The 26147-nt window shown below is 46.0% G+C and overlaps 1 protein-coding gene across 3 annotated transcripts in view; it reads left to right on the top strand.

Moving 5' to 3' along the window:
• Window positions 1-26147, top strand: part of ABCA1 (ATP binding cassette subfamily A member 1) — a 131853-nt gene that overhangs the window by 70397 nt on the left and 35309 nt on the right. For all 3 annotated transcript variants that reach the window (XM_065946636.1, XM_065946638.1, XM_065946637.1), the window contains 15 exons: window positions 1974-2066; window positions 6717-6957; window positions 8830-8969; window positions 9306-9422; window positions 13365-13562; window positions 14340-14545; window positions 15358-15534; window positions 17086-17308; window positions 18969-19190; window positions 20241-20445; window positions 21567-21680; window positions 22370-22541; window positions 23560-23691; window positions 24543-24685; window positions 24928-25065. In XM_065946636.1, the coding sequence (XP_065802708.1) occupies window positions 1974-2066; window positions 6717-6957; window positions 8830-8969; window positions 9306-9422; window positions 13365-13562; window positions 14340-14545; window positions 15358-15534; window positions 17086-17308; window positions 18969-19190; window positions 20241-20445; window positions 21567-21680; window positions 22370-22541; window positions 23560-23691; window positions 24543-24685; window positions 24928-25065 (2521 nt within the window). The remainder of the gene's footprint in view (window positions 1-1973; window positions 2067-6716; window positions 6958-8829; window positions 8970-9305; window positions 9423-13364; window positions 13563-14339; window positions 14546-15357; window positions 15535-17085; window positions 17309-18968; window positions 19191-20240; window positions 20446-21566; window positions 21681-22369; window positions 22542-23559; window positions 23692-24542; window positions 24686-24927; window positions 25066-26147) is intronic.

The raw sequence follows: 26147 nt of genomic DNA, 5'->3' as shown, positions 1-26147 counted from the left end.
CAGCAGCAACATGTTGATAAATGTGGCATCTGGTTAATTTTTACTGATGCCTGGTATTCCATTTTTATTCTCAAAAATTTTTTTAAAAAAATCCATTCTCCTTGTCTTTGGCTTATTTTTTCATTTTGTTAATGGTGTCTTTGCTGCGTAGTTTTTGCTTTCAGAAGTTTAATTCCCATTTTTGATTTGGACTTCTGTATTTTAAGAAGACCTTCCTTACCCCAAGTTCATAAATACATTTTCTCCTCTACATCTTTTAAACTTTCATTTTTAGTTTTAGCTATTCAATCTACCAAGAATTTAATTTCACATAGTGGTGTGAGATGGAAAAATGACTCTCTTAGATGAGTAACTACTTGTCTCAGCAACACTGGCTGAATAGCCTGTCTTTCCTTATTAATTTGTAATATTAAATCTGATTTACATCAGTCTCATCTCTGTATTTTATAATATCCAAGCCCCCCAAAGTGAAAGGAAATAGTTTTTACCTCCTATGTCTCCTAATTAAGACCTCTCAGTTTGTAAGTTTTCCTTACCAAGGTCTCTGTTGTAGGTTAACTTTCAGTGTGGTAGCCTTTAGGTATAATGTGAACTTGAAGAGAGAAAGGCAAAGCAAACAAAAAGCCCCCCACCTGGTTTTGCTCATGATTGCTTCATGGAAGGAATGAACGTTAACACAGCCTGTGAGCTGTGTCACAGAGACCTACTGGAGTGTGGCATTTAAATGAAAGCCTGGGCCCATCAGAGGACTGGGAGAGTGGGAAGGCTGGTCTCTGGTGAGTGAGCTGTTGTAGGAGAGCTCACTAATTGTGCCGGACAAAATTATCCATAGAACTTTTAGACAGATTTTATCAGAAAGGAACATTTGGGGTTATGCTAGGATATTATGATGATCATGATACTTAGTTTTCTGCATCTGCTATTTCCCAGAGCTAGTGATGAACTCCATCTATTCATACTTTCAGCTGTCTTTTGTGTCATCTGCCATAGGATTTCACAGCAATCTCTGAGATAAGACAAGTATTAAAATAGTTCGGTTTTCTCTAGATATCCAAGGATCTGATATTGAGCAAAATGATACTTGTAGAATTGCCAAAGAAAGATGGGCTTTTCCCTGAGATTTTTTTTTTTTCCCTACTGGACAAACAAGAGTGATGAAACTGACCCTGCATCATTTTTTCTTTGGAAGCCTGAAAACTTCAGAACCAATTCTGGCTTCAGAGTCTGCGCATCATTTTTCTTTTTCTTCTCCAGCTTAGACCTTCTGTCCTGACCTATCTTACCTTGGGCTTAAATTAATTATTTTTTTATATTGACTATGCAGCTAAGTGGCATATAATAGCAGTATGTAAATGAGTAAATATAGTGATTTGGCTCAAACTAAACATAAAGCAGGTATTCTTAAATTATTTTAAATTAATTTTTAATATACATGAAAACAATACATTTTAATATATTAAAATAAGTTGTTTAGAAGTTAAGTAAATTTCCAGTGTTAGAGACAGTGCTGAGTTGAGTGGAATAAAAAAGAATTCCTTCTTCCCATGCTTTTGGCAGTTTTAAAAGTTATCCTTTCTTCCTTTTTTGTGAGCTATCACAAACTTGTTTCTCAAGGCTGTTTCCACGTTGTCTTTCTAGCAAAACCATAGACAAAGTTGGGAATTTATGGTCAGCTTTACACTGGGCACATATACATCAGACATTTTTATCTATTGTGTAATCAACTAGTTTGAAATACATATTCCTACATCATTTAAAAGCATTCATCAAAGAATTAGTAATTCTTATCTGAGATGAATTACCTACAAACATATAGTTAGAATAATTTTAGTGTCTTATTTTGGTTAAGATTGGGTTTCTTGTGTTTCAAATTGAAGATTATGAACAGTTTTGATGAACTCGTTTATTTTTAAATAGAGATTTCAGGTTTACATTGAGTTTAGAAACAGTTATTTCTTTATTTCTCGTTGCAGACAAAACTAAACTCTACATCTCTCTTCCCGAGCGAGGAGCTGGCTGAAGCCACAAAAGCTTTGCTGGATAGTCTTGGGAATCTGGCCCAAGAGGTAAGTCATATCTTTTCAGTCTGAATGGGCAGACCATCCACTATGACTTTTTTTACACCCTAAACTTGGTTCAGAGAGTCCATTTGATATGAATGTCATAAACAATATAAAATCAACTTTAGAAGCATCTGTGATCTTAAAATTACTTGGTTTGATCTCCTTACTTTAAAGATGAAGAAACCAAGACTCGTGGATGTCTCAGGGTTAGTTAGCTAGTAGCTAAAGGCCTGATGTCTAGCCTAGGACTTTCCCCGATTGTTACTCTTGGTCCCGAGTTAATGACTCATTAGTAGAGGAGATGATTCCTCCTCATCCTCCATGTAGTGTGTTTGTCTTACAGCAACCTCTCCTTATTTCTTCTTCAGTATTAAAGCTGGACAGTCTTTTTACCAGAACGTTTGTTTACTAACTGAAGGGGAGAACCTGGTACCCCTAATTTGGATCTTTGCCTTGTGAACTTATAGCCCCTGAGTTCAGCTTTGGGAATAGAGTCTCCTGATAAATGTTGAGTTTGCTTTTCGGGTCCACATGTTTACAAGTGTATTAGAATTACCTAACTTCCTACTTAACAGAATCACCTTTGTCATAAGATCAGAGGGCCTGACTAAAAAAATTAGCAGTTAAGCACTTCTCTGCCTCTCAGTCAGCATGTGCTTCCCTTTCTGACACTCAGCCTTGTTTCAGAGTAGACCTGGAAAAGAGGAACCAACGGTTTGGAGCCTATTGTGTAGAGAGCTGAGCCAGGGAGCGATGGTCAGAAACCACATAAGCCTTAATGTATAAGACATTGGGAATAATTTGTGGCAAAATTTTCTCAGACTTGGTCCAGCCTGGTTATGAACTGCTTCTTTAACTCATTTTTTGGTGTTTGTATGATTTTTCTCAAATATCAAAGCTCACTTTATGTCTTCTATGAATAAATACTTAGAATACTTTGGCCACCTGATGCAAAGAGCTGACTCATTGGAAAAGACCCTGATGCTGGGAAAGAGTGAGGGTAGCAGGAGAAGGGGGCGACAGAGGATGAGATGGTTGGATGGCATCACTGATTCAATGGACATGAGTTTGAGCAAACTCAGAGAGATGGTAATGGACAGAAAAGCCTGGCATGCTGGAGTTCATGGGGCCGCAAAGAGTTGGACATGACTTAGTGACTGAACAACAACAACGGCAAGAATAAAGTATTGTATGTTCACAAAGGAAAATGCAGAATGTTCGGGAAGTACAGAAAGCACTGAGATTCAGCTCTGTCAACATGTTACCTAGTATGTCACTTTTGATTCTGTTCTTTTTCAATCCTGCTGCTGTGTGCCTGACTGAAGAGGACTGGCTTTCAGGAGGAGAAGCCCTCTTCCAGGCTGCCATCTCTTACTCTGGTTATGAACGCTGGTGACCTCTCTGTAGGTGGAGAAGTTGGGTCTCCTGGGGTTCTTCCAGGAGGCAGCGTGAGAAGCAGAAGCTGCCCTGCAAGTCCATTGCCGTCTCTCTTGAGTCCCGTTAGCTGACAGTGACTTGCCTGTGCTCTCTGCCAGTCCTAGCAAGGCAGAGCAGGGATTTAACATTGAAGCTGCCTCTAAACTCAGGGTCTGGTTAATAGCTGTTTCCTCTTACATCACTGGCCTGCCTTTTGTCTGGGGTTAAAAAATAATTGAAAGCATGTGATGTTCTGTTGCTCACATGGTAGAAACGCTCCAGCTGAACAATATACATTTTTCTTGGCAGCTGGTTCCTTGAGTCCTGCTTATTCCCTGGTCCTGCCATCCGCTCCTCTCAGTGGAACACTGAGTCAAGTGTTTTTGACTTGTCAAAAGTCAAGTCAATTTTGCCACCAGTGACTCATTATCTAAGAGTTTCTCTGGGACAAATGGGAGAAGATAAATAAATGAGTGCACTTGTTGATCTGCTCGGTGTTTGGATAGAAAGTTGGTTGTTTTGACTGAAGCACAGCCCTTGAAGGGAAAAGGGAGGCAAGCTGCCATGTTCCCTGCAGCTTCCCCCGGCTTCCTTGTGTGATCCACATGACAAATGTGATGAGGCCCACTGTGCCTATCGCACAGTGACGCTGAGGCTCAGAAAAGCCAATGTGCCCACTGTCGCCTAGCAGGTTAATCGGCAAGGCTGGGATCTGAACCCAGGATGGTTGGCCTCCAAAGCCCACATTCTTGCAGCTTTAGCACTTTTTGTCCAAACCCTCATGGTAACTGAAATAGAGTCGAAAGGAGGCTATTCAGAGAAAGAAACTGGACTCACAGGGCTGGCAGTTGTGAGGGAATGGGGACTTTCATAGACAGAGGGGGGAAAGTGGGCTTGAGCCTCACTTCTGGATGGTGAGCCTGGGGAGGCAGGGTAGGGAGCAGCGTTTGGTTGTCTGCCCACACCCGCCAGGACCCTGGCACAGCTGGGTGCTGGGACTCCGCAGTGAGCACACTCACTTCTCTCTTGTTGTGGGACTGCCGTGGGGCAGGAGACGGAAATGAACTGGTCCGTGTACAATGGGACAGCAGGGATGCCTGCAGTGAAGGGAGACGAAGCTGCTTAAGAGGGATGGAGAGGGATGAGGTGGTATTCTAAAGGGGAGGGTGATTCATGGAGTCCTGTTGAGTCAGGTGACATCTGAATGTGAAGGAAATGACCGCAGGACCTCCACGGCAAGCAGGAGGAACCGTAGATCCAGACACTGATGTGGGGCATGATCAAGAGATGTAAAGACCAGGGAGGAGGCCCGTGTGGCCAGAACAAAGAGAGCAAGTGAGAGGGGAGTCAGAGATGAGGTTAGAGCAGGAGGTGAGTGCCGTGCAGACCTGGTAAGGCTGGATTTACACGGAGTGAGATGGGAGGCCACTGGAGGGTCTGGATCGGGGGTGTCTGGTGTGACTGAGAGGATGAGAGTTGTTTACGATTCCGTGTTAGGCTGAGAAGAGACTGTGATGGGGCAAGGGCGGGAGGAAGCCAAGGCAGTGGATTGAGAAAGCCTCAGTAGTTCATTCACTCCATAGATGATGATCAGATGCCACCGCCTGTGGGTTGGAGGCTGAGCGGCTGCCTTCCCTGTGGTGGGAAGCACTTCACGGGGGAAGTTTGGGGCAGGAGCTGAAGTTTGAACACGTAGGAGTCTGCCCCTAAGGCAGGTTCTGGGAAGAGCCAAGAATTTGGAATAACTCAGTTGCTTAACAGTGCTTCTGTCCAACGATGCGCTGACTTTCTGTGGGAAGAGATTTGTCCTTTCGGTCGGGAGATGGCAGGATGGTGGTGGCGAGAAAGAGAAGTGAGTGGCTTTTGTGCTGTCCTTCAAAAATCTCTAGGGCTCTTGCACCCACCAGCAAAAGGAAAGAGGGCCTGACTGCCTATCGCCCTCCCTGTCTGTATACCTCAGAAGATAAAGTCAGGAAAAGCTGGCCACCTAACTGTGTTTTCTGGGTGTCAAAGCCTCCCTCTCTGGAGCGGAGAGTCTTTGTGACCTCTGACCACCCCCGGAGCACCTGGTTCCCCTTTGCAGGCTGAAGGCAGAGGCAGGGTCTGTGGCACCCAGGACCTTCTCACTCACAGGGATCAGCGGGCTCTGTGAGAGAAAACCGGGTCGTGGAGTCTGAGCCTAGACTGCCTCCAGAGCAAGAGTGGCGTCCCGCCACCCCTCCCCTCTGCTGCCACACCTCAGCCTGGGCACGCAGTGACAGGGCAAGGAATGGAAGGGTATATTAATGACGTATTGTGAGACGTGTGGAAATACAAAGTGCTCGGTGAATGGTTAATCATAAGCCACTGGGCCAAGATGTCCACGTGGTGCTGGAGGACATTTGTGTGTGAGACAAAGCGCTGGTCACATGTAAATCCCGGACTCAGCCGCCGGCTGCCTGGGGCCTCTGCCTCTTCCAGGCAGGGGCTGGTCTGTGCAGGGCCCTCTTGGAGAGCAGGTATTGTGTGATGTTCTCGCCACGCTCTGTTTTAGCTTCATCGTCTTGGTCAGAAGTGGGGCCCTCAGAGAAGTGACTTTCCGAAGGTTGTGAGCCAGTGAGGACGTGGCTGGGATTCCAAGTCGAGCTCCCATCGTGTGCTCCTTCCCAGCGCCTGGCGCTTAGCTGAGACGAGGGTGGGGATTTCACACACAGTGCCTTTTCCACCAAGGGGCAGAGGGTACCTCAGTTTCCACCCTGAAGTTTGAGGTGATTTAGAAATGAGGCCATGGCCGAGGAGGTGAGCGGTTCCTGATGTACACATGTGAACACATAATTCTTCAAGGAAAGCATCGTCTTCTGTAAACCTGATGATAATCTGAAGAGATAAAGCCCCTCACCAGGGGCTCCACCAACTTCTAGGCTGTACTTCAGTCTTTAATGTGTATGGGAATCACCTGGGCACCTGGTGACAAAGTGGATTTGAACTCTAGATAGACCAGAACCTGCATCTCAAACAGTCTCTCAGATGACACCAGTCCCTCTAACCACAGAGGGGTAGCGTGGCTCTGGCGGTCCCCATCACAAGGCTTCTGAGAGGCGACATCAGACAAGTTAAGTTCTGGGATAAGACTTTGTAGAGGTGAAGAAACTAACCTGTGTCTTTGTAGAGGTGTAAAGCTTTGTAGAGGTGAAGAAACTAACCTGTGTCTTCAACCTTCCCCCCTCTTTTTCCTTTTCCGCCTGCTCCCTCCCCCAGCTGTTCAGCATGAGGAGCTGGAGTGACATGCGGCAGGAGGTGATGTTTCTGACCAACATGAACAACTCCGGCTCCTCCACCCAGATCTACCAGGCTGTGTCCCGCATCATCTGCGGCCATCCCGAGGGCGGGGGCCTGAAGATCAAGTCCCTGAACTGGTATGAGGACAACAACTACAAAGCCCTCTTCGGGGGCAACGGCACGGAAGACGACGCTGGCACCTTCTACGACAACTCTTCATGTGAGTGTCTACACAGCCGGGCCCTGGCGCCACCTCCGTCCCAGACTCAGCCCTCTGGGCCTTCTCCTCGTGCTTACCCTCATCCTACATAGCAGCTGGGTACTTGTTTACATGTGTGTTTGCCACCCAGACAGTCCTCCTAGAGGAGCAAATCTTCTCCTCACCAGCGAACTGTCCCCACTTGTGTGAGAGGGGCCTGGCACGTCCCAGGCACACAGTGTTTTTATCAAGTGAATGGACGATTGAATGTCACCCTCTCCAGTTTTCTGGGGTATGTCTGAAGGTGGTTCCCAGAGTAATCAAGGTTCTTCTCATTCTCCCTATCTCCCTTTCCTTTCCCCCTGCTCTCCTTGAGATATGCTTTATAATAAAAACGTAACAATAACAACAATAATGAAAGATAGCATTTAGGGAACATTTCTTATGTCCTTTGCATTTTTTTTTTAAAGTTAACTCATTTAACCCTTTTGGTAACCCTGCAAGGAAGGTTTTTTTTTTTTCTTTCTTTTTTCTTTTTTTGGCTGAGCGGGACCACAGCTTGTGAGATCTTAGTTCCCCAACCAGGGATGGAACCTTGACCTCTGGCAGGGAATTCCTTGCAAGGAAGGTTTTATAGCCCCACATTTTCTAGTCTTGGAGAGGTTCAGTGACTTGGTCAAATTCACACTGTAGCTAATCTGCAAGAACCCAGATTAAACCAGGTCTGCCTGGCACCATGCTTTTTGCCCATAAACACATGACCTCCAGAATACCTGTTCATGGTGATGTGTGTGCTGTCAGACTCGGGCATTTGATCTGCTGTTTGTTTTTAGTTCTTAGCTACAAGGTGTCATTAGAGAACCTTGTTACACCATATCTGCTTCCCACGCTTGGGCAGTTTTGTGGGGATGTGTGTCCTATGCCTGAGGCAGCGAGGAGCCGCTGTTACAGCTGTAGACAGTGGCATCGTTTTCCTTGAAAACATGATGCAAGTAAGCCTTTCTCCGTTTCTAACTGCAGGTGTGTCTTTCAGACACTGAGTGAGGTGGCTTTTAGTGCGTTACTGTAACATAAGAACCTTTTATTCTTCTCTGGAGTGAAGCACTCCAGCCGTGGCAGGTTGCTTTGTGAGCCTGAAGGGAAGGGTGCTGTAGGCAGTTTTCTGAAATGCCATCCCCTCTGCTCCCTCACTTTGTAAGTCAACCTGAGGGAGCCTTCATTTCCACAACAGCTACAACTGTGAGTAAGTCCTCTTTTTTGTTTTTAAATATTAGCTTTGCAGCATGTAGAGGATACTTGGAATCTAAAAGAACCCAGAGTGAAATTTTTTAAAAATTTGGGAATCTTTCTGGATAATCAGACCTTATTATCCATTATGACTTTGGATTTTTCACTTTGGGATATGCATTACATTTATTACAGGTACTTGTTATGAGACTTAGTAATTGAAGGGAGATTTTCTATTTCTGCTTGAAAACTAAAGTCTGAAATTTAACCCTCTGTTTCCAGTGGAAACAAAGTGTTGAAGGCTGGCCTTAAGTCATCTAGAGTTACAACTCTAGGCTTGTGCATAGTAAAAAGTATTTTTCTATATTGTCTCAGTTGTGACATCATCAGTGTTAAAATAAACTTTGATTATTTATCCAGCATTGTTCTAGGGGCTCCACAGATGATATCTCAGTTAATCCTCTCCACATCTCTGCTAAGTGGATGTCATTAACTTTAATTTTACAGAGCAGTCAACTGAGGCACAAATCTGAAGTTGTTACATAACCATTAAGTGGCAGGGCTGAGATTTAAACCTATGACTGACCAGCTGGCTCTAAAGCTTTTGTTAGTTTCTACAAATGTATGACCATGCATACAAATATTTGCCTTTCATTCTTTTCACAGCTCCTTATTGCAATGATTTGATGAAGAATCTGGAGTCCAGTCCCCTTTCCCGCATCATATGGAAAGCTCTCAAGCCCCTGCTTGTTGGAAAGATCCTGTATACACCTGACACTCCGGTCACAAGGCAACTTATGACTGAGGTAAGCCACCTGGGCCCGAGAGGCCCTCAACAGACTCTTCCTAGAATTAAGAACAAAAATGTAAAGGTGGCTTCAGATGGAGTATATTGAGTATTCTTTTCTGGGATTTCCAAAGAATGAGGACCTCCCGTCTGACCTAGGCCCCTGCTGACTGTTGAGGGCCAGCTCTCCAGTCTTGGGTGTTTGAATCCCCGCTGCAGGCAGGCACTTCGTGGGGATGGGAAGGATAGGAAAAGGGTTTCTGTGACGGAGTGTCTTTTCAGGGAGTAGCTGAGTTTCTCATGTCTCTGCCCCTCTTCTATTTTTTGCTGCTCCTGGCTTCGTGGTTGACTCCAGGTGAATAAGACCTTCCAGGAACTGGCTGTGTTTCATGATCTAGAAGGCATGTGGCAAGAGCTCAGCCCTAAGATCTGGACCTTTATGGAGAGCAGCTCAGAAATGGACCTTGTCCGGGTGAGTGTCTCTCTGATTACTGTGTGCCTGCCTGATGCTCTTTACTTCCCAAGAGGAGACTGAGAGGAGAGTTATTTACATTGAACCCAGTACAGAGGGACTGAGCACTGCTCAAGCCCCAGGGCGGTCATTTGGCAGAGGTACAGGTGATGGTGCACAGATCACACCATCTCATGCATGTCAACATCAAGGCATCTGATAGTTAAAATCAGAGTTTCAAGAAACTTAGAATTGGTATTTGGAGGAAGAGTTTGGTGATTACAAGACCTTGACTGTTTTCTGGCTGTAGAGCCACAGTGCCTTACTCAGCCCTACTGGGTCCTGGTAGGTCTTGGACAGAGGTGTTCGAGCAAAAGCCTATTCTGACCTGCAGACTCATCACAGATACTTGCTCCCTGAGGCGCTGTGTGAGTGAGGAGCCACTGTTACTACGTGGAGGGAAATTTCACTTAGTGCTTCAGAACCACTTGAGAAGGGATAAGTGCTGTAAAGACAATTGGATTCAGAAGCGGAGGAGTCTGAGCAAGAATGAAATGTCTCCTTTGCTTGAGTCTGAGTGCCATTTAATCACATCATCCTGCCTTGGGCTGAGTCAGAGAATCATTAGACTATTTCCTGTCTCCATGGTGAGAGAGGCCTCTCCCTTTTGTTCCTGCTGCTATTAAGAAGCAGAAATGGATTTTGCCAGGTTTCTTGTCTTGACACGTCATTGATCAGAAGGGCAGCTGGGTGTTATGGGTGGTATATCTACCCTGAGAGGTACTCTCACAGGCTGAGGAACCTCCCAAGATGCCCTAGGAGGGACCATACCCTGGGGGCCCTCCAGTGATGGGAAAGCTGAGTCATCTTTGTTGCACTGGTCCTGCAATTTAATTCTTAAATTAAAGGAGGCTTTAAAAACAAAGGGACTTTTGTCAGGGAAGCATGAACAATAATTTGTATGGATTGAGTGAATAATTCCTGACTAATAATAACAACAACAACAACTTACACCCATGAAGGATGGTCTCTGTTGGGCTCCCGTCTCTCCTCCAAAAGAGATTCATGTGGTCCAGCCACAAACAGTGTCATAGATCTTGCTGTGGTCTCAGACATCTTCTTCTGGTCCTCTCCTTAGAACCTACATTCCTTCTTGTTGGACTTCTCGCCTTCCGAGCCTCAGAGGGTAATGAGGGGCCATATTGAAGGAACTCCATGAATTTTAGTTTGTAGGCAGACAGATGCTTCCCCTGCTCTTCAATAGAGAGTTTGACTTGGATGCTCGAGCAGGTCACAGGCTGTCAGTTCTTGTGGGATGAGACCCTTGTCAACATGGCCATGGCATTCATTGGGAATACTGCTGGAGAGCCCAGGATGTGCAATAGGAAATGTAGGAGCTGTGGCTGGGGAGAAAGGCATGGTGTGTGGTAGAGAGGGCCTTGGGTGTCAAGCCAAGGACTTTTACTTGAAGCTCTCACACACCATTACCAAACCCATGGAAGGGTTTTTGGCAATGTATACATTACTCTGGTTTGACAAGTGAGTTGAAGAGAGGAAAGATGGAAGGCAGAGACCAGGGCAGAGGCTCACTGGTGGGGTAAAACCTGGAGACTGATTGGTTGTGGAGGAGTGAAAGAGAGGGTAGTTTCCGGGTGATTCTAAATTTCTAGCTGATGGATGGTAGGGATGTCCGACAAGTCAGTGGATACTAGGGCTTGGAGTGTAACTGGTTGGTTAGGCTGGAGACACCAGTTAGGGACTCATCAGCCTGTGGGTGGAAGTTGAAGGAGCTTCCTCTAACTGCTTTCTTTTCTCTACTAAGGAGTGTTTATTTCACTCCATAAGTTTGGGCTTCTCCGTCCTCCGCACCCCCTGAAGGCTCACATCTGGTACATGCGTCAGTGCCTGAGACTTCTGGTTCTGTTGGGGTAGCTCTTTTTTTTTTCAACTTTATTGAAGTGCAATTGACAAATTAAAAGTGGATGTATTTAACGTATACAACTTGGTGTTTTGATATATGTGTACATTGTGAAATGATCACCACGTTGGAGCTAAGTAACATGTCCCTTTCTTCACCTAGTTACCTCTTAACAAGTGTAAGTGTACAGGATGGTATCATTAACTATGGTCACCATGCTATACATTAGACCCTCAGATCTAATAATGGGAACGTCATACCCTTTGACCTCTGTGTTTCCCTAGCCCCCTGGCAACCACCCCTCTACTCCATGATAGCTCTTATCTTCTGCTGTGTCTGGCGCTGTCTACACCTGTTCTATCCAGAGGCACCCACAGATCTAGAGACATTTCTTTGTTGAGTCATGGAACACATTGATACTCAACTGTTCTTTCTGAGCTGCTATTTGTTTCCTTCACCTTCAGCCTCTGCTTTCTCCATGGACACTGCTCCTGAGGGTGATCTTCATACCCTAGAATCATGTAGTCAGTGATCCCACTGGGTACATCTCTCAGGCCTTGCTGCTCTCCTTGGCTGTATTGCTCAGAAGCTGCACTGGGTGGGGTAGACCTCGCCTCAAATACTGCATGTCTTCACTCAGGTTTTATTTGTTCAGTTCAAGTCTCAAACAAAATCATTTCAGAATCACTAACCCATTCCCCTGTGCACCTTTGTGAGATACAATTTTGTATCTATTATGTTATTAAAAATACATATCCTCACTGATGACAATATAATTTGTTGTTCCCTATAGGAAAGCAATTTGGAATGAAAATTGTAAGAACCATAAAAAGTGTGCTATCCCGTGTACTTCCATTCCACACACCCTCAGGGATGTATCCCATACAGAAATAATTTTAAAGAAAGAAGACACCCTACAAAACAGAATGTTATTGCTATAATAATTGTTTTTTCGTGAAAAATTAGAAATAGACTAAATGTTCACAGTATGGGAATAGTTAATGAAATTATAGTTTATATACCCTATAAAAACTATTATGCTCCCATTAAAATAATAAATATGAAGCCACATGGGGACAAGCTTATAATGTTAGTAGAAATGAGACTAATTTTAAGAATAGCAGAGTTTGACCTTTAGAGATTCCACTTCAGTAGAGTCAGAGTTTCATCTGCCTTCTTGAAGGTATGACAGGAGTTGTGGCTGATTCTCTTTTCCATGAGCTGAGGTTGAAACAGACCCACTTTTCTGGCAGCATATCTTTGCAGGCCTCTGCCCCGGTCCTCTGCACCTCCTGGTTGAGCACCTGATTGATTTTCCTGCTCTTCCGTGTTGACCCATGTGGAGAGCCAGCCAGCTAGGGGAAAAGAAAAGGAAGATAGGCCTTTTCATCATGACCCATGCGTCCGGTAACTGGGAAAGGTCAGGTTTCACTTGGTTAACAGCAGCATTCTTTCCCTAAGCTCAACAGGTTTGTCTTAATTCAGTCTAGAAATTAGGGTCTTCATGAGGAGTTATCAGCCTGGGTCTCAAAAGAAGAAGATGATATAATGCAGGGGGAAGGTGCAATAGAATCTGAGAGCCCATGTCTCATATCCCGGCTTTGTTACTTATTAGCTGTGTGACCTTATGGTTAGGGACTTAACTTCTATGAACCTGTTTTCTCATCTGTGAAATGGAAACTATTAGACATACTTCCTTATGGAGTTGTATGAGGTAAAGTGTTTAATCCAACAGTAATTGTATAGAGTATAAGTATGATTATTGTTATTACTGTAGTTAATAGCATTTACTGTTAAGCTATACTGGAAACTAGATTCAGACTGGACTGACATTGACTGGTCAACTCCATGCCTATTAGTGTATGACTCATCCTTGGTAAAAAGTTATTTTTTTCAGCCTCAGTGGTCTCACCTGTAAAATGGAAACACTGTTACCTACCTCACAGTTTTTATAAAGATAAAAAAATGACAATGTATGTGAAAGGGTTTTGTAAATCATATAGCACTCATCAAGACTTGGTTGTACTTTGTCATTGGAATGGCAGACACTGTTGGACAGCAGAGGCAATGATGACTTTTGGGAACAGCGATTGGAAGGCTTAGACTGGAAGGCCAAAGATATCGCGGCATTTCTGGCCAAACACCCAGAGGATGTGCAGTCCACCAATGGCTCCGTGTACACCTGGAGAGAAGCCTTCAATGAGACCAACCAGGCAATCCAGACCATCTCTCGTTTCATGGAGGTGAGGAACTGTTCCATGGACCATTTAGAAAAGGCTTTGGCTTTTTTCTCTGAGATGATGCAATAAGATTCAGACTGGAGTAAAGTTTAGAAATTTTGTGTAGTCTTATTTACAGTAACATCCCTCCAACCTAATACATGTTGTGTATGAAAAGACACTTAAAAATACAGGTGGTGTATGAAAAGGCACTCAAAAAAAATGTTAGTTGAATGAATGAGATAGACAGACAGAAACAGACCTGACTTCTAGCTTTATTCTGTCTGACTCAAGAATATCTCTATCCATTGTCTTCTAGTTTTTCCTGTTTTGATATCCAGCTACCTAATGGCAGCAAAGCATTCCCTTAAGAAAGTATTACTTATGAAACTTATGTAAAATCTAATAGGACTGATTACGTTTAAAAAAATTTGAGTCCTAAAAATGATGTGACTTAATTAGGGACACATGAAATTTTTTTGGGTCTGTTTGTTTAGTTGTTATGACTCAGAATTACTAAGAAAACAGAAGAAAATGAGGCCTGATCATTGTTGAAATCCCTTTCCCTCCACAAAAATCAGTATGAGTAACTTATCTCTAAAATACATTCAGCATTTCTCTTAAATTGCTAAGGTGAAAACCCAAGTAATCCATTGTCAATGGAATATGGGAGAATGATGTGAGAGGATGAGGATTAAAAAAGACACGCACTTAGCGCTTCTCTCCTAGCGTAGATGCTGCCTCAGCCACTGCTTGTTTTCCTGGCCGTCAGCATGCTCACGGTGGTTGTTCTTCCTTTAGTGTGTCAACCTGAACAAGCTAGAACCAGTAGCGACAGAGGTTCTGCTCATCAACAAGTCCATGGAACTCTTGGATGAGCGCAAGTTCTGGGCTGGGGTTGTGTTCACTGGAATCGCTCCCGGCAGTGTCGAGTTACCGCATCATGTCAAGTACAAGATCCGAATGGACATCGACAATGTGGAGAGGACGAATAAGATCAAGGACGGGTAAGTGGGATCTCGTTGTCCCAGCCAGTCTTAGAGAAGTCAGGAGCAGCTAATGTGACGGGAGGTCCTTTAATAATTTTGTAAGAATTTCAAACGAAGATAAATCAGTGGCATGATTTTGGTGTAACTGGCACATTCATGGTGGAGACAGCTGTTTCAAAGATCATAAAATATCCTTGTCTTTTCTTTTTGCATTTCCATTTAAGGAAATTAGTCAGAAGGAATTAAATCAACTGGAACAAAGAAAGAGGGAAAAAGACATTAGCTTCCCTGCACTAATGGTATCCATTTCTATAAAAGGGGAGAAATAACCAAGATAAAAAATGATGAAGTGAATTTTGACACGTCCACTTGTAGTAATCTTAGGAAACAATGGAGGAGGGAAAAAAACCAAGCCAACAAGTGGTTTGCTCATTCCGATTGTATCTATTTAAAAACATATACACATCCCTGAGGGCTTCCCAGGTGGCGCTAGTGGTAAATTACCCACCTGGCAGTACAGGAGACGTTAAGAGACCTGGGTTCAATCCCTGGGTCGGGAAGATCCCCTAGAGGAGGGCACGGCAACCCACTCCAGTATTCTTGCTTGGAGAATCCCATGGACAGAGGAGCCTGGTGGGCTACAGTCCATAGCATCCCTAAGAGTCGGACAAGACTGAAGCAATTTAGTACGCATGCACGCGTCACTGAGATCACAAAGTACGACGCAGAAATAAAAACAGTGGCTCTGTAGTTGTGGTGGGCTTGTAGGTGATTGCATTTTTTGTTGTGTGGTTCTAAGGAATGTTCAATCATCTGTGGCTTGTTTTAAGGTACTGGGACCCTGGTCCTCGGGCTGACCCCTTTGAAGATATGCGGTATGTCTGGGGAGGCTTCGCTTACTTGCAGGATGTGGTGGAGCAGGCAATCATCAGGGTGCTGACGGGCACAGAGAAGAAAACTGGCGTGTACATGCAGCAGATGCCTTACCCCTGTTATGTTGATGACATGTAAGTTACCAGTCAGCTGCCACCTTTACTTAACTGGTTAGCACTGTCCCCAGGTGGGGTGTGTACACACACACGCATGCACACACACACATGCCAAGAGAGGAAACAGAATGCTTTGGTTAAATTTATTTTATATATGTGTTGATACTGGTCAAAAAATTGATGAAAACAAGACTGTGGCTACTGCAAAAACTGTTGTTTTTGAAGTTGTGCGGAGATTTCAGGAAATAAGATGCTAGATGTAGGTAGTTGACAGTTTGAGGCACAGGCACACATCAACACATACCACACGCCAGTAATCTTCACTCCTTTCTGGTCTACGGTTACCAGAACTTTTATTTTTCACACCCTATCCTTTTGGTCAAAATTGGCCCAATCTCCAAGTTTAAAATGTGTCATGATGAGCACATGCCAAATACACCCACACATCCACATGTCCCCCAAATACAGAGGTGCAGTGTTACGTGACCTTGAAGAACTGACTTCACATCAGTTTTTCTTCTTCTCAATAAGTGGTAAACCACATTTTCAAACAATGCAAATAAAACTGAACAAGTCCATTTTATCTTAGACTTTTTAGATAACCTTTTAGTGCTTAGTCCCTGTGCTGCAAGTGGGGACTGTGGCTCTGTGGCTCATGATTTCTTGTGAGAGAGCAAGAATGGGCAAAGGTGTCGTTATTGCAGGCATCTGAAGTATGTCATGTCTCTTCCAAACTCTGGAAACTCTTTCATTCTCTGTTGTGTGAGGGTGAGGGTGAGAGTGAGTGTGTGGGTGTTTGTGTGTGTGTAGAGATCAGACTGCAGAAGTAGCAGGGTTACTCTCCTTGTATTTCTCCCAGCTTCTTATGGAACCACCCTTTTATTTGCAGGGTTCATTCTAGCTTTTCCAGGTCACCTGGATTTATCTTATTTTTCACCTTCGGAAAGATTAGTCAGTATTTTCCAAAGAAAGACTTTTCCAAGACCCCCCCCAAGCCAAGCTTTACTCTAGAAAGAACATATTAAGATGGGGACACATCTGTTGTGACATACCCTGTAAGTGCATAAGTGGTAGAGCTGAGACTTGAACCTTGAGTTTCAGAGTCTAGATTCTGTGTCCCTTTGACTTCGCTGCATTTCATTTTCTCGTTTGGAATCTGAAATCTGAAATGTTACTGACAGGAGCTGCCTGAAGTGTGTTTCTGCACCATCTGTTATAACAGTTGTGCAAGGCAAGCTGATAATGAGATGACCTTGAAGATGCTGAACTTTCATGAGACAATGAGTTGGGTTTTTGGTTTTGTTGGCTTTGTTTTAGTACTTTAAAATCACATTTAGCTTAATGACCTCTGATGTCTAGTTACTAAAGCAAGCCCTCAAAGAACTGTGGCATCACTTTGTTAATAGTTTTTAATCACTACATTGCCCCACTCGCGAAGCATTCCTGTCAGGGTGCACAGGTCTGCCCATCTCGGGCTTGGTCCTGTTGATTTCTCTTGCATGCTGGCCCAGAGTTGTTGGCCCAGGAGCCTGGCTCACTCTTGCCTTTAACCCTCCCCTGCCCTTCCAGCTTCCTGCGGGTCATGAGCCGGTCCATGCCTCTCTTCATGACGCTGGCCTGGATCTACTCAGTGGCTGTGATCATCAAGGGCATTGTGTACGAGAAGGAGGCGCGGCTGAAGGAGACCATGCGCATCATGGGCCTGGACAATGGTATCCTCTGGTTCAGCTGGTTCATCAGTAGCCTCATCCCTCTGCTTGTGAGCGCCGGCCTACTGGTGGTCATCCTGAAAGTAAGGCTGCTTCACCGGCTTCTCCCTGTGCTCCCCGGGCTACCGGCTCAGAAGAAAAGCACAGATTGTTTGGGAGGGATAGGGTCAGAGGTGCAGTCCCTGCAATTCCTTCATTTTATAGTTGGGAAAAGTGATGAGACTTGGTGAGACCCCAAGAAGGGCAGCAACTTGCCCAGTGTCTACCCAGCCGGTTAGTAGCTAAACCAGACTGAACCTAGGAGTCTCATGTCCTAGGTGAGCATGTGCTTAACTACACCATGCTATCTGCTTGGCGATGGCTTGTGATGGTAATCTGAGAGTTACTCATTTTCCTAGATATATGTATTGGGTGATGATTCTGCCAGAATTTCTAAAAGCCATAATCAGAAGGATAGATACTGTTGTAGGTTAAGCTTTTCTGGAAGCAGAGGCTGAGGTAGAGTTTGGTGTATGTTTATTTCTTAGGGATCTATATCTATACAAGGAATGGAGAGGATGCAGGATTGAGCAGAGACAGGAGTTGAACTGTGGTGCATGGCTAAGCCCCTGGGCACTCTGGCCATGGAGTTGAAATGTCCAGCACTTTAGGCTACCCAAGGCCTCCCTCTCTGACAATCCATAGTCTTAGGCCCCTCAAATAGTAACTAGAAAGATGCGCCCCAGAGCTGGGCAGCTTTCTGCAACTGGGATAAACCCAGAGCAGTTGGCACCTGAGGCTGTCCGCTGACAGCCAGTCAGCAAGCCTTTCCATGAAGGGGACTCTGTACAGTGCAGTTCTGTGTCCACCCCTTACATTAATAGATTTACATGCCAATTTTTTCTCAATTGTTTCATTAAAGAATACATCTTTTAAAAATAAATGTTGTTAAAAGCAGAGGGGTACCAAGGGAAAAAAAACTAACAATTAATTACTAGCTACTAATCATTACAAGTGAGCACTTACTGATTGCCAAACACGATTTAAAACACATGCATGTGCTGTCTTATGATGTCTTCACTAAGTAACCCATTTAACATACAAGGAAATGAGGCCAAGGAAGGTTAAGGACTTCCCTGAGGTCACCCGGCAGTATGGCAGAGCAGTTCTTGCTGAAATCAAGCCCCCCTCATGCTTTGATATCTGACTGCCAGACCTGAGCTCTGTGGCCAGGATGAGGGTCCTGTGGCTGGTGGGTGTGAGCTGCTCTGCCAATTGTGTGTTCGTAGGTCCTTGTGAAACAAAACCAACTACTTGGGAGAAACTTGACAGGTCCACAGAGTTTGGATGGTTGTGTGGCTTCAGAATCCATGGCACGTTCTCACAGGGGATGGCCTGGCCATTATCCTTGGCTTTCAGAGAGAGAGGGGTCACGTAGGATGCTATCTCCTGCAATTCTTTCTTGGTGCTCTTAGTCCTTATAAAAGGCCTTATTATTTCTTGGAGAAACAATGAACAGAATTGTCTGTTGAGATGAACCTGGGTGAATATCAAGCCTGGACTTTGTTCTGTTTCTGATTCTACTATTCTTTTGCTGTGTGGTCTTGGGCTGGTCATTTCCCTTCTGTAGACTTCAGTTCACTCACCAGAAAAATGAACAGCGCTGTTTCTCTATATCGTCTTTAAGATGACTAGGGGTAAGCCCTGGCTGCTTCCCATGGATCATTGCTTGTTGAGAGTCTTACTCGGTCTCTTTCTTCCCAGTTCGGAAACCTGCTGCCCTACAGCGACCCCAGCGTGGTGTTTGTCTTTCTGTGTGTGTTCGCCACGGTGACCATCCTGCAGTGCTTCCTGATTAGCACGCTCTTCTCCAGAGCCAACCTGGCGGCCGCCTGTGGGGGCATCATTTACTTCATGCTGTACCTGCCGTATGTCCTGTGCGTGGCGTGGCAGGACTACGTGGGCTTTACCCTCAAGATCTTCATGGTGAGTTGCTCTGGCCCTTCGGCAGTACCTGCAGTCACAGCCACCCCTGGTATTTCACCTCTGCTTCGTAGTCCAAGCTGAGAACAGAAGTTAAGAGATTCTGTTTCCATGGGGACTTAAGCCTCAATTCTAGATTGTATGCTCCTTGAAGGCAGGTACTGTGTAGTTTATCTTTAGGCCTCTAAGTGAACACTGGTTAAGTTGAATCGAATGATAGTTTTGAGGGAGCCAAACTGCACCGTGGGCCAGCTGGGGGTAAATGGCCCTGGGGAATGCCTTTAGAGCATAGAGGCCAGTTCTGCCTTTGATCTCCCAGCTCTGTTAGCCATGTTAAGCTCACCACAAAGTCACAGCCACAGATAGAACTGAAAGTTCTTGAGGTCAGAGCTGGCTTGTGCTGGACCTTTATCTTCCTTGTGTCCGGTATGAAGTTTAACTTGAGTAATATTTTCTAAACTTCATGACTGAGGAACAGGTGCCCCATCGCCCCACAAATCCCTGACTTTACTCCCTTCCTTTGTACAGAGGAGGAGAGGCCTTTGAAAGTATGCAAGTCCCTGTAAGAGCGAGTTGTTTCCTGAGTTCCCCATAAGATGCTCCAAGTGTTTCTGTCTGGACCCATTAGGCATCAGCAGCCCCAGACAGGTTCCTATGACACTGAGCCCATCGCTGACCGAGCAGGGAGCTGGAGAGGACCCTGAAAAATGCCTGTGTGTTTGTGTGTGTGTGTGTGTGTGTCTATGTGCGTGTATAAGGGGCAGTTGCTGAGCCCTTGAGGCATCTTTAGAAGCATAAAATTCTAAAAGTTTTATATGCCATCATATATGCATTTCTGAAATGTGTGTGCATAATGAGTGCTTATAAATAGAATCACTTTATATGCTGTCAAGGAGCCCACTCCCCTGAAGGGACTCTGTAGATGAATATTTCCATATCTTGTAATTGATCCATTTTGCAAATTCACATTTCTCCAGGTGGCATTTACATTAGCAGTGATAGGAAAATGAGAGACAAGGAGATGGATGAATGAATTTTGCCTCTTTTACACAGAGCCTGATGTCTCCTGTGGCTTTTGGGTTCGGCTGTGAGTACTTTGCCCTTTTCGAGGAGCAGGGCATTGGGGTACAGTGGGACAACCTCTTTGAAAGTCCCACAAAGGAGGATGGCTTCAACCTCACCACCTCCATCTCCATGATGTTGTTTGACACCTTCCTCTACGGCGTGATGACATGGTACATCGAGGCTGTGTTTCCAGGTACGCTGGACTTCCACACTGCTTTTGTCTTCATCCAGGAAAAAGAAATTTCTAACCGTTTCATTTTCCTCTCTTTGTGCTGGAATTTCTGCAGGGCCCAGGTCTCCTTGGAAAGTGGTTAGGACTTTAGACCTATGGCAAACAAATTATCTCTAAGGAGAAGCTACTGATGCTAAAAGTACAGCTTTTACTACTGACCTAACTCTTATTTCTTGAGCACTATGGGCCAGGCACCTGCACAGTGTCTTCTAAATGATGCTTTGGTTCAATTTAACACTCATAAGACTGTTGTGAGGGAGTTACTGTTCTACCCAGTTTTTGCGAATGAGAGGAGTATGATGCAAAGAAGTTAAATAACTTACCTGTGGCCACATAACTGGTAAGAGTAGGTGCTGGGAGGTGAACCCAAGTGGGTTACACTGAGTCAGCTTGCCCAGGAGAGCCCTCCCAAGCTGAACCAGGTCTCAAATTCTGTATCCCCCGAGTTACCACCAGCAGAGGTTCTGTTTCCTGAGTACAGCTTATGAATAACAAGATACACATTGGTGCTAAGCCCTTGCCTGTGCTTTAATTAAAAGTCTTAAAAGTTCATTTTTATACTTGCCTAATAAAACTTCTTGACTGAGACCTGCCTTGGATATATTTTCATGGAAGATCAAATTCTGAGAGAGTGAGGTTTAACCCTTTCTGGTTCACTTTCTGATTTTTCTCCAAAGGAGTGGCCATGAAATATTGATTACCTATCCCTACTTGAACTACCTGAATGTCCCACACTGAATGTGCAATTCTGTGTTGTACAGATCTGGATTCAGATTCTGAGTCCTTCACTTCACTGGCTGAGTGATCTTGAGTGGGCCACTAATCCCTCAGTCTCCTCGTGTCTAAAGTGGGAATGATACCCTGCCTCCTGGGGTTGCTGGAAAGATTCAGAGACGTGCAGGGTGTTGGTCATGCATAGTAGAGCTCAGCAAATGTCAGCCCCTCCTCCGCCACCTCCATTCCGTTCTGTCCTGTCTCCCAGCAGCTGTGTCATGGGGAGACATCAAGGAAGCTGTGTCTGGGATACCTGGGGGTCGCTGGGGCGTTACAGAGTTCGGCTCACATCTGTGTTTGGCTTTCAGGCCAGTATGGAATCCCCAGGCCCTGGTATTTTCCTTGTACTAAGTCCTACTGGTTCGGCGAGGAAAGCGATGAGAAGAGCCACCCTGGTTCCAGCCAGAAGGGAGCATCAGAAAGTGAGTTTTGCTGACCTGCGTCCCCCTGACTGCCGTGCTGGTGCCCCTCCTGGCCCTCCTTGAGGGGGCAAGGGGTGGCTCCCTCCCTGAAGAGTCTAAAACCCCCCTGGGGGCAGAGACATCACAGGAGGTGCCCCTTTCCAAGTTCTTGACTGCATTTGTGTCCAGGGCTGTTGACTTCTGGGGGAGTTGCTCTCTGAGTTCCTACGGGACATTTTCTTTGCTTTCTTGGCTTCATTAAAAAAAAAGTGACTTTTGATCTCTCCCTTCACCTCCACCTGTCCCTCACACACATATACACATACTTTGTGCTCAGTATGGCTTCCTAAATCTTTCAGAAGTCCCTCCTCTGCTGATCTCTTCTGTGCCCTGCCCCCGCTTGCCAGTGTGACGTGTGACGTCCTTGGTATGGCTCATGAGATCCCTTACCACCCGCCCCTGCCGGCTGATCCAACTGCTCCTCCTGCCGTTTCTCCTCTTCTTCCCCAGCCTCTCTGCCCCTTTCTCACTGTTTTCCGATCACCAACACTAGTGCCCAGTAAGGCCCTAATTAAAGATTTGTTGCCTGCTTGCCTGAGAAACCAGAAATAGCCATGGAGAGAGGACAGTTGTAAAATTACAAGACCCTGCGCCTTTACCTTCCACTTGTTACTGTATTCTGTGGCTGATTTTGTCCTGTCTTCTCACAGTCTGCATGGAGGAGGAACCCACCCATCTGAAACTAGGTGTGTCCATTCAGAACCTGATGAAGGTGTACCGAGACGGGATGAAGGTGGCTGTTGATGGCCTGGCCTTGAATTTCTACGAGGGGCAGATCACCTCCTTCCTGGGCCACAACGGAGCTGGCAAGACCACCACCATGTAAGAAACGGGTGTGGCTCTCTCAGAATCAGCCGCAGGAAGGTTCTTTCCTGTAGTCAGACACTCGTACCTAAGGACATTGTGTTGCTTGCCCAGGGCAAGGGCAGAGCGCATGAGGAGTCGATGAGTGTAAAAATGTCATCTTATCATGAGAATGCTTTCCAAATGCTGGATTTTCCTAGATATTATTTCTTCAGGTCAGAATAGGCTGGGGACCTTTCGATGACCTTTCCCATTTGGTTCTCAAAATTCTGCAGTGTTTTAGAACCTGACATTGTGGCAGATCTGAGAAAGGGTTTCTTTGGGACTGGTTTGGTCAGGATTGGGAGGCAAGGATGTGAAAAGGAAGAGGGAGAAGGCAATTTCTGGAAACTCTGTCTCTAAGCAGATGTGAGGAACAGCTGGGCAGCTGGCTGTAAGACTGCCTTCTCTGGGACCTATAAGAACCTTAATAATGAGCAGTTTCAGAAGGGAACACGGGCCATAAACACACCAGAGTTACCCTCAGAGGCTTTCAGTGTAGCCCATCAACCATTTCAGAGGGTATGTTGGTGGTGGGGGAGGTAACTTCTTTTTCCTGTTATGTATTTTTTAAATGCACAATTAATATATTGCGAACATTGCCAAAAATCTTTAGAAATCTTTAAAATCTAAAAAATCCTAACACACAAATTATTTTCATCTTTACATAATTGGTTCTACTTTGTCCATTTGACTTGAACATGATTTTAGGTATACAAAATGTGTGTTTTAAACTGTACTTCCCATTGCAAATTGAAATCTTTAGTTAAAAAATGCGTGTGCTGAAATTGCCATTTCCAACACATAGGCCCACCCCTATCTGTTCACTGAGGCAAAGAGTCCTTTGCTGTGTGGGTGTCCCTTGGGGTCTTAGGAAGGAAAGAGGGTGGAGGGTTGCCGCCTCTGCTTTCCGCCCGGGCTCTGCAGCCTAGGATGGAGCGTCTCCAGGGCAGGAGTGCTAACGCCGACTCCTGTACTTTCACATTTTTGTCCTCAGGTCCATCCTGACTGGGTTGTTCCCTCCCACCTCGGGCACGGCCTACATCCTAGGGAAAGACATCCGCTCTGAGATGAGCAGCATCCGGCAGAACCTGGGGGTCTGTCCCCAGCACAATGTGCTGTTTGACATGTGAGTACCAGCGGCCCCTCTACGGAGGTGTCAGGAGTGATGGGCAGGGTTGGACTTAAGCATTTTTACCACCTCTGGGGGTGGCAGGCCTCACCTTCCTGGACATGTTGAGACTTGGTTGTCCTTCAGTTTTAGAAAAGTGAGTTGTGGGGTGGGAGGTGTTACATTGGTCCAGCCGGTGGATGGGCGCTGGGGAAATGGTGCCGTCTATTGCTGTCCTTCTAGAGCAAGGAACCCTCTCTCCCCACACACCCTCCCTGAGGCTGCCACAGCTTTCACCTGGTGGTACCCTGGGCCCTCAGGATGTGGGCTGCATGCTTCCTGCTCAGAACTTTGCTCCCATTCAGCCTGTCCATCAGCAATCAGGGAGCCCCTGTGGTGAGCAGACAGAGATGTGAGCTCTGTGACCTTGGGAAGGGCACCCCCTTCTGCACCCCGGTTTTCTCTTATCTAAGTGGGCAGCTCAGACTTGTGTCCTCTCCAGGGGTCCTTCTTCTGTCAGGGCTGAGGTCCTTTGAGGTTCAAGGGAGTTGCTGCAGGCTGAGGCAGCTCCTTGGTTGGTGGGCCATGGAGAAAGGCTCTCCGAGGACCTGCTGCTGCCTGATGGGTGGCCATCAGGCCTGCGGGGAATAGAGTGGATGTGACCTGTCACAATTTTGGTGTTGTTTCTCGAGCAGCTCATATGGCTGCTCACTGTGGTTCTGCCTTGAATCCTTCCTGGAGATTATCTTGCAAAAATGGATAAAGCTTTAAAAAAAAAAAAGTGGGGAAAGAAAAATGTGCCTGTCATGTTCTGGGTGAGGAGGCACTGTGTTCTGTGTGTCCTGGGTGACCTGCCCCTCCATCCCCAGGCTGACTGTCGAGGAGCACATTTGGTTCTATGCCCGCCTGAAAGGGCTCTCCGAGAAGCACGTGAAAGCTGAGATGGAGCAGATGGCCTTGGATGTTGGTTTGCCTCCAAGCAAACTGAAAAGCAAAACAAGTCAGCTGTCAGGTGAGGCCCAAAGCTGTCTTCCTCCTCCACCTCCCCTTCTACATACACACACACACACACACACACACACACACACACACACATGAAATATGGCTGCCCTAGGGTCCCCTGCTTCAAGGAAGGGAAAGGGTGGGTCAGAAACGTGTCCAGGACTTGTCCCCAGGGGGGTGTCTCCACTTGTCTCTTGCTCCCTCTGCCGTCATTCACTGGGCTGGTCTGGGACCTGTCTCCTCTCGCTGTAGGTGGAATGCAGAGAAAGCTGTCTGTGGCCTTGGCCTTTGTTGGGGGATCCAAGGTTGTCATTCTGGATGAGCCCACAGCCGGTGTGGACCCTTACTCCCGCAGGGGGATATGGGAGCTGCTGCTGAAATACCGACAAGGTCACTAATGTGTATTTACTCTGTTCTGGGCTGGGAGGGGGAAGGAAGGGAGGGAGGGAGGGGCTCTCAAAGACTGACTGTATCTCAGGGCTGTTCCTACTAGAGCAGCAGAATTGCTTCTTAAGGAGAATATGGAGCTGAACTCTGAGCTCAGCCCTGGTCTGCAAGTAGGAGGCCTGGTTTACAAGACACTTCAAATTTGCACTTCAATCCCTAGGGGCCTGCATGGAGGAGAGAAATGGGGACAAAGGGCGTCCTCTGTGGGTCCCCTGGGCCCCCTCCAACATAGAACTTTCCCTTGCCTAGTATAATCATGGTCCCCTGCAGACAGATTCCTGAGAGCCGAGGCTGTGTCATCCTGTATCTGTGTCCCCACGTGGTGCGCTGTGATTGCATGTTGACAAGTAGAGGAACACTTGAGTGGATGGGAGAGGTGCAGTCAGTTTGTGTGACCCCATGGACTGTAGCCTGCCAGGCTCTTCTATCTGTGGGATTCTCCAGGCAAGAATACTGGAGTGGGTTGCCATGCACTCCTCCAGCGGGTCTTTCCGACCCAGGGCTTGAATCCACATCTCCCTGGAGCTCCTGCATTGCAGATAGATTATTTACCGCTGAGCCACCAGGGTAGAAGATACATAGGATGGTATGGTACAAGGTGCACAGGTTTGGAGTCAGCTCAAGTTGGCCCAGACTTTGGAAAAACCATTAAACTTGCCTCAGTGTCTTTATCTATAATGGTGGTTAATTCCTACCTTACGAAAAGTGGAAGTCGCTCAGTTGTGTCTACTGTTTGCGACCCCATGGACTGTAGCCTGCCAGGCTCCCCTGTCCATAGAATTCTCCAGGCAAGGATACAGGAGTGGGTAGCTATTCCCTTCTCCAGGGGATCTTCCCAACCCAGGGATCAAACCCAGGTGTCCCACATTGCAGGTGAAATCTTTACCAACTGAGCCACCAGGGAAGCCCGCCTTATGAAGGGTTTAGTTAAATGAGCCCTAGCACACTAACACATAGACCACCTAGCACGCTGCTGGCCTGGAGCTAGTTCCCAGATAAGCATTCCTGCCCTTTGTTCTATGAGG

Source organism: Muntiacus reevesi, chromosome 10, assembly GCF_963930625.1.
Source record: "Muntiacus reevesi chromosome 10, mMunRee1.1, whole genome shotgun sequence".
Lineage (NCBI taxonomy): Eukaryota > Metazoa > Chordata > Mammalia > Artiodactyla > Cervidae > Muntiacus > Muntiacus reevesi.
The sequence above is the reverse complement of the archived record's forward strand: the minus strand, read 5'-3'. Positions and strand labels throughout refer to the sequence as shown.